General features: G+C 47.0%; 1 protein-coding gene across 1 annotated transcript in view; it reads left to right on the top strand.

Annotated features, from left to right (window-relative positions):
- Nucleotides 1-19,880, top strand: part of MTR (5-methyltetrahydrofolate-homocysteine methyltransferase) — a 456,618-nt gene that overhangs the window by 367,494 nt on the left and 69,244 nt on the right. The window contains exon 30 of the mRNA XM_085611389.1: nt 2,672-2,872. Coding sequence (XP_085467515.1) covers nt 2,672-2,872 — 201 coding nt within the window. The remainder of the gene's footprint in view (nt 1-2,671; nt 2,873-19,880) is intronic.

The following is a 19,880-nucleotide window of genomic DNA, read 5'->3' as shown; positions in this document are numbered from 1 at the left end:
ACCACCACCTGGCCCCAAAAATAGCGTTGTGGTTCTACAGTGATTATACCAGAGAGTTCCGGGTGGATGATCTACTCTTCATTGGGTTCTTCGGAGCAAAGGAAAGAGAGGCTGTGCAGAAACAGATCATGTCATGATGGATTGTGCTCTTCAATAAAATATGCTAAGCACTGATCAAGAAGCAGCCCGCTAAGGGCTTGCAGGCTTATTCCTCCAGAGCCAAAGCTATGAACACTGCATTAGCTTGCAGAGTCTGTGTCCTGGACATCTGAGGCTGCAACATAGGCGTCCTTCCAAAACACTTACAAAGCACTACTGCCTGGAAAGTCAGGTTTGTCGTGATGGGCACTTTGCCCTTTCAGCCATGCAGAACTTCCTGATATAAATCAGTTCACAGACCCACCTCTGGAGAGGTATTGTTCGGGTAGATATCTATTCTAAGGGAAGAGATCTGCAGCTAGACGTCTCATATCTGGTAAAGACTCTATCTGGCCGCAAATTCCTTACCGACCATCCCATCCTCCCCACTATGCGAACAGATTTCTCCATATTGAGTAGCCCTGATGAGGTACCTAGTGTCTGCATACTGTTAAATCAGTAACCTTTGTGGCTATGCGTTTCTGGTGTGGGAAGGTCATGAAAAACAAGCAATGTCAGAGTGATGGGCTGGCTCCTATATAGACACCAGGCAAATCAGTTATGATATGGATCCCAACCCAAATTATGCCCCCTGCCATCGTGCAGAGGTAGTGCTTGAAAAGTTAACAATGCCGTCTGATGCCTGGGAAATATTCCAAGGTATGGAATCAGCAGCTAGATAGTGTCTTTATCAGATAAGGCACTACCAAAAGTAGGTAACTTGTTCGTCCAAGCCAATAAAACCATTGGAAAAACTGTGAAATCTGAAATTTTATTACCTTATTAGGCCTTAAACAAATTCAGCAAACTTTAAGAAATCACTTTAAAAGTATTTTATTGCTGTCTAAATCATATCTAAATGAATATCAAAACAGAGGAGTAATTGCCATGGAACAAAAGAATACTTTGAATTTTACAATTTATTTTTCATGTACCAGGAGTTGACTCTTCCGGCATACAGTGGCGTAACGAAAGTTGAGGGGGCCCCCTGCCACATACACGGAGGGGCCCCCACTCCGGATTTATTCCGATGCTCTTGGCCCGGAGTATTGTGCTGAGGGGGCCCCCTGCAGCTCGGGGGCCCTCTGCAGCTCGGTGCCCCCCGTACCGCGGGGGCTGCAGGGGCCTGTGTTACGCCCTTGCCGGCTGGGCAAAAAGTAAACAAATGGACAGGGCTAATTTCTCAGAAAGGTGAAGCCCTATTTACCAGCCAAATAACTGCTAATTTCCAGAATTCTATTCAGAGTATGTGTGTCTGACTGCACCCGCACCAAATCACACTAATAAGACCGATATCAGTGTGCAAGATCTCCGGGCAGCGGTCTTGTGAATGGCTTTGTAAAGGAGTGTTTCTCAATAATCTCCGAGCATGGTCAAATTTCTTAGACACTAACCCTACACCCTTGTGAGTGTTTGCCCACATGATTTCCTCCAGATAAAATCTGCTCACAGTCACATGGACAAATAGTACAAATTTTGTCACATGAAGGTGGCCATTCTGAATTTTGACCAGGCCAAGCGAAATAAATGCGGGTAAAGCAGGAGTGTAGATTTTTGAAGGCTAGGCTTATCGGCTTTCTCAATGCTTTTTAGCTTCTTTCAATGTACCTTCTCTGTCATCCCCGATTTGGGCTGATTAGTCCCTGATACACTAAACAAATAAAAGGAGCCCTGTAAGGATTATTGGAATTTACCTCCTGTAAATGATTTATGGATCATTAGGAAATAGCACTTGAATGTGTCCCTTCTGTGCCAGGTACAATAGAGAACCATAATGACAGGATATAGTGAAAAGGAGTAGAGTCTGTACCCCAACTCGAGTAATCTCCTTATGTGTGATTTGAAGACTGCTCTATCAGTGGAAAGAACCTGTGGTGAAGAAAGCCACATTTTCTCATTCACGGTAAATAGAGGAGAGTCTCACAATAAAATCTTACAGAACCATTGTTCTGTGTGCAGCAGTGATGGAAAAGACCCCCTCCACAAGAGCTTCCTGTAATTGCTTAGGTCATTGCCTGGCCAATGCTATATTGAGGCAATAAGAGGCAGCTGTCTAGAGCACCACCTCCAAAGGGGCATTACTTGTCCCCCAGAAACTATAGATAGGGCCTTTTGCCAGTGTGGGAGATGGGGCATCACAATGTCACTTTTCCTACAGTAACAAAACCTTATGCATCAGCCCTATACATTGGTGAGACTCTAAAGATGCAGGTACTAAATCATTTTTTATTGGAAATAAATCTCTGCCTTGATGATAAAGGGGTAATTTCACTCCCTTGGTTGAAGGCTGCCTGGCATCCTCATCATGAGACATACACTCAAGGTGTATTTTGTTGCCTGATTCATTTACAATAAGATCCTCATTTGTTTACAATTTGCAAAAAATGTTGTGTGAAATCATGGCTTATGAACATATTTTCCCTACTCAGTGGTTTCTGTTGATTCTGTATACTGATTCCCCAATACTCAACAATAATTAGATAGCACATTATTTTACCCTTGTTTACCGAAGGATGTGTTTGTTTTTCTCTAGTCTGAAAAAGACTCCTCTTGCACAGATCCATACTACTGCCTCTCTGACTTTGTGGCCCCAAGGAACTCTGGTGTTGTTGACTACATCGGCCTGTTCGCTGTTGCTTGCTTTGGAGTAGACGACCTGAGCAAAGATTATGAGAACCAGTGTGATGACTACAGCAGCATCATGGTGAAAGCATTGGGAGACCGATTAGCTGAGGTAGGTTTTCATTGTGGAAATACCTTTTCCCTCTTGTTTTGTAGCACATCGATATGCTGAGGCCGTTTTCATTGGATTACTGTGAAATATTTGCCACAAATATATATATATATATATATTTTTTTATAAAACCTTTATTCATTTAAGTCAGGGACACAGCTATTCAGCCGACAAGCCGGAGGTACGGCAGCTTTAGAAGCGCAACACAAGCGAACGTCCACATTTCACTGATAGGAGAATCAAAAGGTTTTGTTTTAAATAAACACAAACCCAAACCCAAACACAAGCAAGGCGATAGGTACTTAAAGCACAAAAAGGGTTCCCATCAGGGGGAGCGAGCCCCATTTCGTCCATCAGACACAGGTCTATAGTAAGAGAAAGGAGGGGAAGGCAGAGACTCAAGAAGGCAAACACATACCAGCAAAGAATACAAAGCCGGAAAGAATGCTAAGGGGAGAGCTGCTCCTCAGGCGGGTCCGGGTCTGGGGGCAGGCATATGCCCCCTCTGTACTGGTTCCATCGCCCCCATACGGTATGCCATTTCCGGGGGCGCCCTCGAGCACAATACACTGTCTTCTCCCTAAACATGCTCCAATCCATGTTTTCCATCCACGCTGTCAATGTAGGAGGCTTAGTAGAGCCCCACAGGCGAGCGATGTCCCGCTTAGCTACCATGTTCCCTAGGGTCACCCACTGAGTCTGTGCCGCATCGTGGTCAGTAGGACCCCAAACATTCAGGAGACAACACCGCGCCTCCGGCTGCATGACGATGCCCGTCACCTCCCCCATCACATCGTGGATTCGCTTCCAGAACTCCATGATCGCACCGCATTCCCAAATAATATGTAGGAAGGTGCCCACCATACCACAGCCTCTCTTACATAAGCCCTCCTCAGAGAAACCCATATGGACCAGCCTAGGCCCTTTAACGTAAACTCTATGGAGTATTTTAAGCTGCACCAGCCGCAGGCGCGCAGGGATCGCGACCTCTTTGGGAGAAGAAACTGCGTACTGCCAATCCTCATCATCTAATTCGAGGCCATCCCTAGTCCATTGATCGCGCAACCCTAGAAGAAGATCTGCCCGAACATTAATTAGTTTCTTATAAATGAGAGAGATCGTACTCTCTGGCATATGGCCATCCAGGATCCGGTCCTCTAGTGGAGAGGACTCAGGCACCGTCTCCCCCTCTACAAGGACTGACCGCAAGGCGTGACACACTTGAGCGTATCGGAAGAACTCCGTGCTCCCTAGCTCATATTCCTTTTGCAGCTCCTCGAATGACTTCACCCTACCCTTAACCAAAAGGTCTCCAACCCTGGATATACCGATCAGGTCCCATTTCTCAAACCCTTTTGTATGCCAAAGCTTTCCCAGAATATCGGAGTCAAACAACGGGGTGGCAAGGGTAAGCTTACCCTTCCAGCCCAGTGAGTCCGTCGCCACCTTCCACACGTGCACGGCCACCCTGGTGGGCCCCGTAAGGGTTAAGTCCAACGACTTCGAGTACAACGCTCTGTGGTAATTACCCCCGCGCAGCAACCACCGGTCCATGGCGTAGCCGGGGCTCAGCGCCGGACCATAGACACCATGGTTAATCGCGCTCAACTGAGTGGCCCAATAATAACGTCGAATGTCTGGAAGCGCGATACCCCCGTCATACCACGGAAGCGTCAACTTAGCAATCGCTATGCGCGGTCGCCCTTCCCACAATAGCGCACGCTGGAGACTTTCGACCTCTCGGAAATAACTGGCCGGGACCAAGTCAAGGGTATTCTGCAAGGCATAGAGGAAACGGGGAAGAGACATCATTTTAAACAGGGCGGCGCGGCCAAGGAGGGAAAGCGGCAACCGCCGCCAACCCGCCACGTCTCGCCGCAGGCGTGCCAAGGGAGGGAGCAAGTTTCTCTCGTATCGTAAAGTGGGGTCAGTGGAAATATAGATCCCTAAATACAAAAAGCCCTGCCGGGCGATCTGGATCGAGCAGTTGCGCGGGACAGGTGGGACATCACCACACAGGACATACAAGTATGACTTTCCCCAATTAATAACAAGACCAGAATTCCTACCGAAAGAAGTCAAGACGTCACAAACCACTATGAGAGATTTCTTAGGCGAGGTGAGGTATAACAGAATATCGTCGGCGTAAAGCGAAATACGGTCCTCGTGGTCAGGCGACCATCGAATCCCACGTATATCCGGGTGCCATCGTATCCACGCTGCCAGCGGTTCGAGAGCAAGGGCGAACAACAACGGCGACAGGGGACAGCCCTGCCGGGTGCCCCTCCCAAGCTCGAACGGTGTCGACGCCCGCCCGTTCACCACGACGCTAGCAAGGGGCCCCTCATAAAGCAACCTCACCCAGCCTACAAAGCCAGGCCCGAAGCCGAACTTGGCTAGCACAGCCCACAGGTATGCCCACTCCACCGTATCGAAAGCCATCGTGGCATCGAGGGCCGCCACAATGGCCGGCTCTCGCATCGTGCCCGTCCTAGCAATCACTCCATGAAGGCGTCTAAGATTCAGTGCAGTGTTACGGTGCGGGATAAAGCCGACTGGTCCGGGTGGATCAAATCTCCAAGCACCCGGCGGTAAGAAAGGATCTTGGCCAGGATTTTCGGCTCGGCGTTGAGAAGTGATATCGGCCGATAGGAACCACACTTATCCCGGGGCTTACCGTCTTTGTGTATTACCACAATCGTCGCCAGTCGTTGATCGAGCGGAAGAAACCCATTCACCCGCGCCTCCACGAACATGGCGCGCAGGTGAGGAGCAAACTTATCAGGACGAAGCTTATACAACTCAATCGGCAAACCATTTGGGCCCGAGGCCTTACCCGATCGCAACGCACGGATAGCACACGCTACTTCGTCAACAGTTATATCTCCATCGAGGTCATCCCTATCTATGGCAGAAAGGCAGGGCAGAGCAATATCACGCAGAAGGTCGCACGAGTCCTCAGTCGGCCTATCCGAAACCGAGGTGTATACCGTACGAAAATAGTCAGAGAAACACTGGACTATACCGTCGGGGTCAGCGACAACCTCTCCCCCATCCATCGACAACTCCGGCACCACTCGATTAACGCGCTCTTTTTTTATCCAACCACGCCAGCAGTTTCCCGGCCTTATCACCAACATCGTACAATCGACCCTGCTGTTCCCTACTGAGGGTCTTGGCAGCGTTCGTCACCAGATCCCTGTATTCCAATTGCTTCAAGCTCAAATTATGCAGTGTGGCCGCTGCAACCTCCTCCTCCAAGGCCACGTCTAAAGCCGCAATCTCGTCCTCAACTTGTGTCACCTCGGCGTCTCTCCGCCGCTTGGCGGCCACTACCAAGGAAAGGGCCTCCCCTCTCAATACGGTCTTAAACGCTTCCCACAAGGACACCGCAGATTCAACTGAACCCTGATTATCCTGAAAATAGTGATCAACTGCCTTCAGCAACGCACTGCGCAGCTTGGGGTCACGAAAGTACCAGGGGTTAATGGGAGCCACCCTGCCCCCCACTACCCGGCCAATATCCAGACGGGCCCACACTGGCGAGTGATCGGATATACCCCGTGCCATGTGCCTAGCCTCAGATACCAATGAGGCGTGCGCAGCCAGAGTGAGCAAGTAATCAATCCGAGAGAGACTACCGTGGGCCCCGGAGTGAAAGGTGTATTGTCTCTGAGTGGGGTGCCGTAGCCTCCAACAGTCTACCAGGCCAAAGGTATCTATAAAGTCGGGAAGCCACTTCTGGGCCCCCCCTGTGTCCCTGGGTGGGTACCTATCGAACAATCCAGATCCAACCGCATTGAAGTCTCCTCCCACCACCAGCATCCCCTCAGGGAGTTCCAACAAGGCCTTGCCCAGATCAGCAAACGTGGAGGCCTGCAGGGCAGGAGGGACATAAACAGAAACCAATACCAACGTTCTGCCCTCCCACCTCCCCGCCACAGCCACAAAGCGCCCCCTATCATCAGCAATGGTGGAGTCAACCTCGAATGGTAGGGAAGCTCTAACAAGTATGCCCGCACCCCTGGAGCCCGAGGAGAACCCAGAGTGAGCAATGAATTTATAACCCTTTCTATTAAGTGCATAACACGTATTCCCTATAAGGTGGGTCTCCTGCAAGAGGACCACATCTGGCGAGGTCCGTTTCAAGAATTGTAGGACTATCCCCGATTTAATGCGATCCCCTAAGCCATTAACATTCCAGCTAATTATGTTTAAGCCCCTACCCCCCATCCCCAAACGCAAAGAGACCTCCACCCCCCCCCCGGAGAACCACAATCGGACAATACTGACAACAATTACTACGCCTTGCAAGAAAAAAAACCCCAACAACAACCCCAACATCCCAAATCCCCCCCCCTCCCTGCACCCCTGCGTCTGCTTGCAAAGCCCCCCCAACTTGCAGTGTGCCTGTCGCCCTATAAAAAACAAATCTACAAAAAGTACCCCAAGGGAGGAAAGAGCTCCTATCTTCCCCCCGCCGCCCTCCCATTACTGCAGTAGGGTGTTAGTCACTGTCTGGGGCTGAGTCAAAACAGACCAACACCGGAGGTATCACTCCTGTCCATCCCGGTCGCCTTCCGCTCCAACCACACGGTCCCCGCCGGGTTGTCGCTGAGGGAGCGCATCCAACCAGTCCCCTGCCATGTCCGGCGATTCGAAGAAGAAAGTCCGATCCTCATACACCACACGTAACCTGGCGGGAAAAAGCATGGCATATTTCAGGTCCATCTCCCTAAGCCGCCTCTTCACCCCGAGGAAACTCTGCCTTTGCTTCTGCACCATCTGGGTGAAGTCAGGATAAAAGCTCACAGAGGCATTCTGAAAAGGCACCGGGCCTGTCACCCTCGATGCTTGCAGGATAGCGTCTCGATCTCGAAAATGAAAGATCCGGGCGACTATCGGTCGCGGGGGGGCTCCCACCTTAGGCCTTCCGCCAGGCACTCGGTGAGCCCGCTCAACCGCAAAAAACTTGCCGAGGCCCTTAGGCGCAAGATGGTTCACCACCAAGTCCTCGACGAGTAAATCCACGGAGAGCTCCTCCGAAGTTTCCGGGACCCCAATAAGGCGCACATTGTTGCGCCGGGCCCGACCTTCAAAGTCTTCGAGCCGGCGGGCGGAGAGGTCATTCGCGGTCCGTAACTTACGAACCTCAACCTGGAGTTCCGAGACATCATCCGCGAGGCCAGTGGTCTTGAGATCCAGGGACTTGACCCGCTCATTGGTTTTACCCAGGTCCGCGCGAATCAAGTTGACATCGACCAAAATCGTGTCCACCTTGTGCGCCAGGGTCTCGAACTGTCGCCCAATCGATGATTGCATCCCCTCAATCGCCCCCATGATATCCTGCAATGATAACTCCGAGGCTGGGGATGGATCGGCCTTCTGTACTTCCAGCGACTGTCCCGATCCACCAGGCGACCCCTTCTGCTGGGCATAGCGATCCATAATGTTGGATTGGGTATAGCCTCCCCGCCTGGTAGCCTTAGACTTCGGCTTGTCTACCTCCGATTTGGCCGGCATCTCGAACAGCAGGGCGATCAGTTACAAAAGACGTCCCTCGCTCAGCCAGAGGAATCAGAGTCAACCAGAACTTCAACAGCCAGCCAGGGTCGGGTGCAGGTCTTCCAGATATCAGGGGATCGGCATGAAGCACTCCGGGGCCAGAGCAAGCAAAGGGCGAGAAATCGAAAGTGAAAGTGCAGCGGCACCCGTCCGCCAGTTCACACCTTCCAAGGCCGCTGTTGTTCAATTAGTGGCCGGGCATCCTGCCAACGCGAGCCCCTGGCATCCTTCGGAGGTAGGCCGCAATCTTCCGCCATGCACAACTTCGGTTCCCGGTGGGCGATCTTAGCCCGGACAACGTCAATCGCCCCAGCTGTGAATCATCTGCAGGATTCCGTGCATGAAAAACAGGATTTAGGACAGGATAAATGCAGGAGGGCGCGAGGGTCGCGGGAGCTCAAGGCTCACGCGGCCATCTTGGTCAAGCGCTAGGCTCCTCCCCAAATATATTTTTAATGCTTTGAAAAGTAATTCAGTTGTACCTATTTAGTAGTACACACTATTAATTGTAACAGGCTGAGATTGTCATGTGGAAGGGCAGATTGGGTAGGTCTATCTTTGTGTGTAAATCTGAAGTTGTGTTTTTGATGGTACTCAGAGCCAAAAAACATTCCACAGTTATTCACTTTTTACCCATCTATAACTTTATGTATGGCCCTAAAAATCATTTGCCACTACTTTCAACTGCTACACAGATGCAAAGGAGTAATTAATAGGAGCGCTATACATAATATGGCCTCTCCTCCCTGTCCCAAATGTAAAAAAAAAAATACCTGCCTCCCACCCCAATAGCTGTCTCTGCCGAACTTTCCCTCCTCTCCAGAAGCTGTGTAGGCTGCTCTCATATGCTGGTCTGGCAGGCTCTTAGAGAGGTCAGTGAGAGCTGCCTGAAATTTCTCTGACACATCAGCGGTGGGAAACAAGTTCTGATACCCACTGTTCCTATGTCATTGCAGTGAATTATTGGATTTAGAATCCATGTAGTCACACTAATGCCTCTCTATGAGAGAGTAATTTTATAATATTTCATTAACTTTAGTTCACAATATGTGACATTTCGAATTGTATCATTTCTGATAGATATTTTTATTCACAGATTCCTCACCGTTATGATATTCCCCAGGTGCAAGATTGGATCCGGACGTTATCCCAGCAGCGATGCTGTGTGTGGCTAGGTCGCATACAGGCACCAACCCTGTGTGCTGATGTCAATTTTGTTCTTTTCATGCCTTCGAATCCGGAGCTCTGCTCCCTTTTTGTCTGTTGACATATTCCTTTTAAAATATTTCCCAGTATGCAAGGTAATTATGACCCCACCGAAGACTATAGGGTTCAAGCTCTAAAGTGACTGCTGAAAATAGATGTCGGTAACAGACCTGCATGAGGTGTTCCTCTGGTGTTTGGGCTTGGGCATGATTCCAAGTTGTATGAAGGGTGTGCCTCATGCATCCAAAGTCGATCTGGGATTGTGAAGCAAAGCTGTATGACGCCGAACACCAGAAGCTACATACCTCACATAGACCTCACATAAGTCCCACTCCAAATCGAGTGTGCATACTTGTTCCTGCTGTCGAGGTCGCTCCCTTAACCAGTCCTCTTCGCAGTCAAGGTCATCTTGTAATTCCACATCAAAGTCCAAGTAGAAGTATAAGAAGTTGAAGAAGAACTTGACCCAATCCCACCAATCTGTGTCCAAAGAGAAGTCAGGAGAGCGTCAAGGTATCAATCAATCTCACTACTGATAATGGAATGGATTTCTCAACTGGTCCTGTTGCACTCTGATTTTCTTGGGCCATCAGTTATGCTGCAGCAGTTCAAGGTCTTAAAGGAGGCCATGTTGTGTATTTTTGGCCTTCTTTTGGCTCCTCAGGCATGCTTTCAAGCACCAAGGATCCCCAGGAACCTCCAGCCAGATTACCACCAGCTTATTCTTCCTGGCACGATCTGTGCCTTTTGAACCCACTTTAGGTTCCACACCAACTCCAGGGCCGACTTCCATTCAAACTCTAAGATCTGCGCTGGTTCCTTTTCTACCGACGGTGGTCCCGACTCCGCTGGTGCCAAAGCTTAAGCCTCTGCTGACCGTGGTGTCCGACCTTGTTCCGAATTTATTTTGACCCCGACTAAGGTCAAGTCTTGACTCCACTTTAACGCACTATGTTCATGTAAACTGCGATTTAGACAACCCCTTTCTCTTTCGCAAGGCATTCCCAGAGGCTTCACCAATTTTTTGTCTCGGATTGTGATTAGCTTGACAATGGGGGTGATTTACCGCAAATACTATGATGATAATGATGACTCAATATACCATGACAATAGTTGCAACTAGAGCCCTAGCTTAAGGTATTCCTCTCTTGGACATCTGCCAGGCCGCTACAAGGGCTTTCATCCATTATTTCACCAAAACTATCAATTCCGCAACGAGAGCCATTTTGCCCATTCGGTCCTTAAGAACTTCCTGGTGTAAATCCACTGATCTCCGTTTTGAGAGAGCTGCTTTGGTACTGATTCAAAAGAATATGATAATAGTTTTTCTGTTGCATAGTAATTCTCTTTCTGATGCATATTAATTATCTTTCTGGTGCATTTCTACCTTCAGATTCTCCACAACCCCCTGCTTCCCCATTCTGTGAAATTAACTTTCAGGAGTTAACAAGATTCAAAACTAGACTTCCACACTCTCAGTATTCATTCCTCTATAGAGAGCCACACTCAGCATCTGTGAGGGATGGAAAAAGGATATAAACTGATGGCAGCGTGCAGGGGGTACACCTTTTTTCATCCCCTTGTTTTCATGTCTCGAGTGGCTTGGCGTTCCTGCGGAAGCAAATTACACCACTTACCGTTGCACTGGAGCTATTGCAGGAGTTTTTCAGGATCCAGTCTAGCACCTGGGAGATTCAAAAGGTGAGGAATCTGCAGGTAGATAAAGTATCCAGCAAAAAGACCATTACCAGTGGCAAGTAATTGGCCTTGACTTCCTAACTCAGCCAGTGTCATATTTTGCTTAATAGGGGTGGGTCCCCCTATGCCATGCACATGCTTATAGTCTTGGACCATAAAAGTCGTTATTCATTTGCAAAGATTATATATATTTTCATTATTGTGCAACAATCTGATATATGTATATATCAAATATATGGTTTAGATGATAGATTATACAATAACTGTTCAGAGCTCTCGGTTTAGGACTTTGACTTGATTAGGACTTTGACGTGACATTCCAGACAGTGCAGCTCCGAACTGGGCCCTTGAAGGCCCAGGGCTGTTAGTTTCATAACCTCTTTTTCCTTAGCGACATAGCATAGCCTTTTCCAATACAAAGACCTACAAACTGGTAAATAAATGAAGTTCAGGTAAGAATTTGTTGGAAATACATAAACCTTCATTATGGCACTAGCTTTGGTGTTTTAAGATTAGGCATATAGGGATTCTAAAAAAAATGCACTGTATATAATATGTTGTCTTTTTTCATATTATTTGCTTTATGTGCTTACACTCTTGCTATGATTTTACTAAGTTGTGCAATTATTTTGTTTAATTTATTCTGCACTAAAATTGGCTTGCAATAAAGTCTCTAAAAATAACAGTGTAGATTTATTGTGTGTGTGCTGTTGTGGCAAAAGGTTACCAGAGCTCACAACAGCAATAAATAAATAGTCCTGGCGGTCTCTGTTATTGTTACATGTCCAATAACCATTATCTCCAGCTAGGTTGAAGGATGTGTGTGTGCCTTAACTCTTTGTTCTTTAAGCTCAGATTTGGTAACTTGGGCCATACCTGTGCTTGTCAAAGGGCCACCAATTACTCACTAGGTTGTGTTTACATAAAGCTTGTAAAAATAGAAAAGCAGATGATAATCGAAGTTGCAAACATGCAGGCAATATTTACTAGGAAGAGAACTGGATGCAAACCCCGCCCCCCAAAAAAATGAATTCCCAGCTCTTCTCCCACTCTTGCTGTCCACCTGCTTATTAAAATTTGATTTATGAAGACATATTTCTCACAACATGAATCCTCAATTTGACATTTTTCTTCCAGACATCTTTCTGAATATGTTACAAGTGAGCAGGGAAACAATTCTAGTAGAAAGCATAGACGTCCTAGCCTTAAACCTACTTACAAAGGGTCCACCCAAGCTGTTGGAAATACATTAGCAGTAGTGACATCAGAGAGGCTCTCCTATTTAACTTAGGCAAATGCCTTCAAAGTTCATTGAATCTCCTGCACCCCTTTACAGTATGCAATACATTATATTCTAATGTCCAACTATGAATAGTAAAAAAGTGTACTGAAATTGCATGCACTTTTTTGCCATGAATTGAATTATTTCGCTATAATCTGAGATTATGTTAAATCCACTAGCTGCAAAGTATCTGGCAGTTTGATTTCCAATATGGCTCTTTGCCTCCCACTCCTGTTTCCCACTTATCGGTGTCCTGTGCTTTTGTGTCAGTCCATCTCCATCCCTGATGGCATTGCCTACGGCATCTGGAGCTTGACTCAGACTCCCTGTTGTAGTTACCCCAAGCTTCAGACCTGATGTTTACTTGAATCCTCATCCTTGCTGCACTATGGCAATGAGACATCGCTTAGGTAGTTAATGTTAATGAAACTTGTTGTGCGCGCAAATACCTGAGGGTGTCTCGGCGCTATGAATGCAGTACGCCCAGTCCGGTGAATAATTCTGAAATAGCCATGTTTTTAACTTCTTCCTGAAAATTGTGAGGGAGGTAGCCCCTCTAAGCTCAACAGGTAGCGTTTTCCACAGTTTTGCTGTGCCGTATGATAAACCTCCGCCACCCCAACCTGTGGATTGTTTTCTCTGCACTTTCATCAGTCTCGCTCCTGTAGAGCGCAGTTGTCTGGACGGTTGGTACCAGGCAAAGTGATTTCTGAGAGAAAGAGGTCCTGTGTTGTTCAAAGCCTTGGATGCTAAACAAAGAGATTTAAATTTGATATGCTGTGCCACCGGGAGCCAGTGGAGTCTACGAATCGCCTTGGACATTGAGTCATACTTCGGAAATATTTCCCAACAGCCGGGCAGCTGTATTTTGAACCATCTGGGGCTTTTTTTGATATTGCTTATTGCTTCTGCATACCTAGGTAGAGTCCATTGCAATAATCCAGTTTTGTCTGGACTAGTCCTGTTACCACCATCTTTCTAGAGTCCATAGGGATGTATAGCAGGATCTTCTTGAGTTTCTTTATCAGAAAGTGGGAGGCAGAGACAATAGCATTTGTCTGGTGTGATAGTGCTAATTTGTTGTCAATCCACACTCCTAAATTGTTCGCCTTTTGCACTGGTTTAGGTGCTATACCCATCTCTACCAGCCACCAACGATTGTCCCATCTAGGTTGCAAGTTACCGAAGATTATCACCTCGGTTTTCTCAGAGTTGAGCTTAAGACAATGAGTTCCCATCCGTCTATTTATTTCTCTCATACAGTTCTGAAACTGTAGAGTGTGTGAGGCCTGTTGCCTATATGCTGCCACGACTATCTGGGTGTTGTCAACATATGACGTCAGGCTGAAGCCAAATTCTCGGATCAAAGGGGAGAGTTCTGAGACATATACATTAAAAAGAGTTGGACTCAAAGAAGATCCTTGAGGGACAACGCATGGTAAAACATATGGCTCTGATTGGTACCTGTCCATTGTAACTGTTAATCTCCTTTCCTTCAGAAAGGAGGACAGTAGGGTCAATGCCATTCCCTTGACCCCCATCGATTCCAGCCGCTGTTGCAAAAGATTATGGTCAACAGTATGGAATGCGGCTGATAAATCGAGGAGAACCAAGGCGGCTGTACCCCCGCTGTCCATCACGGCCCTGATTTCCTCAGTGGTGTTGAACAGTGCCGTTTCGGTACTGTGCTCCTGTCGGAAGCCGAACTGGGAATGAACATGCAGGTCATAATCCTGAATGAATTGGGATAGTTGTTTATTCATAATTTATTCAACTATTTTTGCCGGAAAAGGCAGACTGGCTATAGGACAATAATTAGTTGGATTGGACACATCTAGATTAGGTTTCTTTAACAGAGGGAGAATGGAGCAATCTTTCCATATAGATGGAAAGTTGTCTGAGCTGAACATGTTATTGAAGATCTCTAAGTACAGAGCTCACCACCTCCACTATCTCTTTTAAGAGCTGCCGGTGGGCAGGGGTCAGCTGGCGACCTGGATTTGGCTTCTTTTATGTGCTTGTCTACCACCACAGGTGAGGTTGGGGACAAAATAACAAAAATGGTTCCTCTTAGATTTGGAACAGATGGGAAATTTGTTGGGGCTGTGATCTGACGTGGCTACAAAAGCGTCATGGATATCCACAGCTTTAGATTTAAAGGCTGCTGCAATCGAATCGCAAATATTTTGGTCACATTTGATTCCTTCGATCTTCGGTAACTACACCAATTTATTTACTACCCTGAACAAGTCTTTAGAGGTGTTTTTAGCTTTCTCAATTTGTTTAGTAAAAAAATCCTTTTTTCAGCCCTCAGTAAATTTTTATAATGGATTAAGACAGTTTTATACATCTCTTTTTCTTCTGTGCCCTATTTCGCTCTCCAGCGTCTCTCCATTCTACAGCACTTTTGTTTTTCCTATGGCAGGGCATCGGTAAACTAAGGGGTCGATGGAGAATTCCGATTCCCTGAGGTTTTCCCAGTGGGTCCTGAGACCTTAAATGCTTCACTGAGCCAATCAGTATATTTAAGGGCAGCTGATTCTGAAGAAAGATTTAGCTATGGACGTGTCTCGTCTAGATAAGTCTGAAGCATGGCTTTATCTACTTTGTTCCAACCTATATAGTTAGAAGAGAGAGTTTTTGTTATCCTTTCCAGATGAGCTTTAGGAACTGCCAAGTCAAACTTAATTAAAAAATGATCTGTTCGTGTCAGTGAGAGAATTTCTTCTTGTAATAGTCCTTGCATGGAAGTGAATATCCCATCAAGCGTGTGTCCTGCCTCATGAGTGGGTGATTGAATCATCTGGGATAGGCCCAAAGCCCCTAACGTCTCTAGTAGGGTGATAGTCTCCTTGTCCTCATTGTCTTCTAGATAAACATTAAATCCGCTGAGAATAGTAAACTCGTTACTGACGTGGATGGGTTCCAAGAGACCATCAAGGTTCTGAACGAAAGCGCTTCTAGCGCCAGGGGGGAGATAGAGTAAAATGCCTCTGAATGTTTTCCTAGGGGATAGTTCAACAGAGAAATAGAGGGCCTCTTAGAAAAGGGTGGAGGCTGAGAAAAAGTTAGCTTCAAGCTGCTCTTGGGCGGTCTTATTGCTACAGTCCTTTTGGAGTTTCCTGAGCTGTTCAGGCATGCAAGTTTGGTGTTCTGTTTATTTTCCTTGAAATTTACCTGCATATTTTACTACATCTGGATCCTGAGAGACAAACAGGATTTATGTGATTATTCGTGTAGGGAGCTGGGTTCTTGTTGCAGTATCCCCCCCCACATACTTTTGGCTGGTATTTGATGCAACTTTGAATGAAGTGTACTGGATTCCTGCTAACCAGGTCTCTAGTACCAGTGTTTCCCTAAAAATGTTCAATTGTTTCCCCAATTAGCAAAACTTTTACCACCCTCTGTAAGACCCTAGTAAATGGTGCCCCTGGTTCCTCGGGCCTGTGGTACTAAAGAGGGTCCCTAAGGGCAGCAGCACGAATTGTACCACCCTAAAGGACCCGTCGCCAAGCACATGCAAGGCTGCTATTGCAGGCTGCGTGTCTTGCAGACGAAAGTGAAAACCCGACATGTCACACATCCTCGTGTGTCATGTCCCTCAATTCTGCATGTAATATTTGTAAATCATCCCTACAACATGCCTGACAGCCCTAAGTTAGATTACATGTGAGGGCATCCCTGCATGAGCAGATATGCCCCTTTGCTGGTCAGTCTTATTACTGCCAGTGGACAGGGAAGCCATTTTAAAATATGTGCTGGACACTGCGAAAACAATTTCCCCAGCTACTTGATGGCGTCAATGAGAATAGGGATATTTGGTATCAAACATCTCGTATTGTTAAACCCATTCTGATCCATGTGTTGGATTTACCAATACAGGCACCCAGAGGGCATCTTAGAGGTGCCGCCCTGAAAGCCTATCAGCCTCTGGTGTGTTCCCTGACTGGTTTCTGGAGGTTGCCATCCGAGACACTGTTCTGACCTCCTAGGGTGATCGCCTCTGCTCTCAGGAGGCCCAGAAGAAAAGCCTTACCGGGAAGTAGGTGTAATGCCCCCACCCACTAGATGACCTGCTGATTAGCCTTCCTAGGCTGGCAGGCTTCAAAGAGCTGCTGCCTTTGAAGTGCGAACCTTGCTCCGCCTCACAGGAGAGGAAGCTGACCCCCTTGTCCAGAGCCCCTTTAGCACCTGATCAAAGATTAGCTAGTCAGGTAGGCGTGCCGCCCCAAGGCTAGTACCACCTCTAAGGTGGGCTAAACAGAGGTGAACACCATTTTTCAGAAGTAGACATCTTTCTGATGGCATACTTAGGATTTCTGAGACAGGGTTATGCGCACTTCCAACAGGAAGTGGTCATATAGGAGGCGTAGTGACCTAAAGGGTCGGTAGCCCATTGGCTACTACTATACAATCCCCTAACACCCCTAATTTGAGTATTTAGGGGAGCCCTGGCACTAGATGAACAGATCCTGACGACTTCAAGGAAGACAAGTTTGACGAGGAGAGGCGCACAGTGTGAACCAAAGACCCAGCAACTGACTTGGCACCAACCCTGCCGGCCTGCTCACTGACTTCGCCTATTGCACAAGAAGTCAACTTGTACTGCAGCTTCTGAGCCCCCAAAGCATGGTAGACCTGCCAGCCTTCGCTCAGGAACCAAGGCCTCCCGAGGGACAGCGGAACTGTCCCCTGCATTCTGCAGACAGCCAAAGAAAGACCAAGAGGACTCCGGTCAGTCAAAAGCAGATGTCGCCAAATGCCACTGCACGAGCCCCCCAGCCCTTGTCGAAGTGGGCCAACGGTGTCAGGTTGGTCCCCAAGCCTTCAAGGTACCGACTCCTCTGTGTTAAGCCTAAGGCTGCTTAACCTCACTACACCATCACAGAACACTTTGGGATTGCCTTAGCACGCCCCTGTCCACTCATAAAGCAACCCCTAGACTCTTTACACAGTATCAGATTTACAATTTGTGAGAAGTGTCATGAATACAATGACTGGTTTACCTTCAGAAGGATCAAGGTTTCATTAATCTGAAAACAGGGTTTCTCAGTTCCCATGATTATGTGCACACGTATTTTTGTTTATCTTCTTTTTGTGACCATTAGATTAACATCTGGCAACATTACCAATTCATTTGAAAACAGAAAAAACCCTTCCAAATAAACGATGACAAATTTATGTTTTCTAGTACACCTTCCCTTCCCCTTCTAGCACTATACAATTCCCAAGGTAAAAACTGTATAAGTCACTATGATGTTGGTGGCATTGAGAGTACTCACTTTTGTGGTCTGTGACTAAACATTTACCAGACAGGTCGTTTCCGCAAATTACATCTTCCAGTGGGTTTCACCCACACCGCTTCCTGGTGGACTCCCAAGACTTAACACCTTGGTGGGTGGAAAGCTTGGGGCCTTAACTAGAGTTTGGCGGACAGGATACTCTATCAGAAACTTGACAAAGTTTCCGCCTGCTGTATTCCAAGTGCATTGTAGCCTATACCACTGGTAATATGGCTGATGCAATATCTGTCATATTTTGACGGAGTGTCCTTATTGCCAAAGGCTAAATAAGGTCCTTAGTCTTCATGTGCCTCTTCTGTGTAATTTTGATAGATACTTATTCCCTGATGTGAGCTGAATTTTAAAAGTCAATTTCTGTAATCTATTCTTTTACTGCTTAAAGCAAGACACCCACACTTTACTTCTGATTTAACTGCATAAGTGTTATTTTATAAGCACAGGCCATTGATAATAACATTAGTCTATCTCCTAAGAACAAACGACCCTCATGCCTTGGTTAGAAACCCTTTTGTCTGGTCATTACAACCTTCTTTTACAGCAAAACATGACTGGATGATTTCTCTACTTCTGTTTTTAAAAAAGGAAATTTCCCCAAATAACAGGAGTATCCTGTTGAGAGCTAATGGCATGTCACAGTGCCTGTGTATATTTAGATTTGTGAATGGCATTTTGCATCCTAGGATCCTTTCGAAAATGAGCTTCTTTATAGTTATTGATAGAAATCAATCGAATATTGAGTCTGATTTTGAATCCTACTGTGTCTCACTGCTACCTTTAAAAAATGATTTTGTGGTTATGGTCTCTCGCTGAGGTGTACGGGGAAACTCTCTGTTCGAGGCATATGAGCTGCAGATCACACACTTAGGATAAGATCGCCATCTGGTGTTGGGCTCAGATGATTGCAGGTTGTTGTTGTCTTCGGAAGAAGCCTTTTGGTCACGAGATAGGTGACTCCTCCTCTGGACAACAGTGCGCATGGGCATCCACTCCATCCTCAGATTGTTTTTTTCCGCCATTGGGTTCGGATGAACTTTTCCACTCCGGCTGAAAACTTCTGAAAATCCAGCTTTCGAAGCGAAAAATCTTTACAACTCGACGTCGAAATTCAATCGGACCGGTTCCGGACACGGCTCATGAAAAGGACACCTTTTAAAAAATGCCCCCAATGTGGAGCAAAGTTCCCCCACAGTGACCACCACGAGGTCTGCAACCTGTGTCTCTCGCCGGAACATAAAGAATCCAGCTGTCCAGCCTGCGCCGCATTCCGAACACCACCTCCACAGGATGATGATGATGACTTAGGGGGAGGGGGTGATCCGGATGACCTTAACGATCCTAATGATCCTTTCACACTCCCGGATACGACACCCTTAGATGCCTGGGCTTACCCTTTACCTGATATTCCTGATCCCACTACATACCCCTCCAAACCCTCCCCTCCAGATGACCACCTAGGGTTTGGGCAGCTGATAAACAGGGCGGCACTTTTCCATGGCGTCACCATGCACTCAGATACACCCGAAGAAGACTTTCTTCTAGACACATTCGAACAGTCTCAAAAATCAGTTCAAATCTTGCCCATGATTAAGGGAGTCATAAAACACGCCACAGAGGTTTTTAAAGACCCTGTCAGAGCTAGGGTTCTTAACCCCCGAATTGAAAAAAAATATAGACCTGCCCCACAAGATCCTGCTTACAGTAAAGCACAGCTCCCTCTAGACTCTTTAGTAGCTTCAAACGCAAGAAAGCGGGCTAACTCCCAAACAACAGGAGACCCAACGCTCCCAGATAAAGAGTCCAAGCTATTAGAGGCCTCGGGCAAAAGAGTTGCAGCACAAGCTGCTAATCATTGGCATATTGCCAACACACAAGCCCTATTAGCCCAATATGATAGGGCTCATTATGATCAGTTAGAAGATCTTTTACAACACCTACCAGATCAGTACAAATCCCA

Source organism: Triturus cristatus, chromosome 6 (genome assembly GCF_964204655.1).
Source record: "Triturus cristatus chromosome 6, aTriCri1.1, whole genome shotgun sequence".
NCBI lineage: Eukaryota > Metazoa > Chordata > Amphibia > Caudata > Salamandridae > Triturus > Triturus cristatus.
The sequence above is the reverse complement of the archived record's forward strand: the minus strand, read 5'-3'. Positions and strand labels throughout refer to the sequence as shown.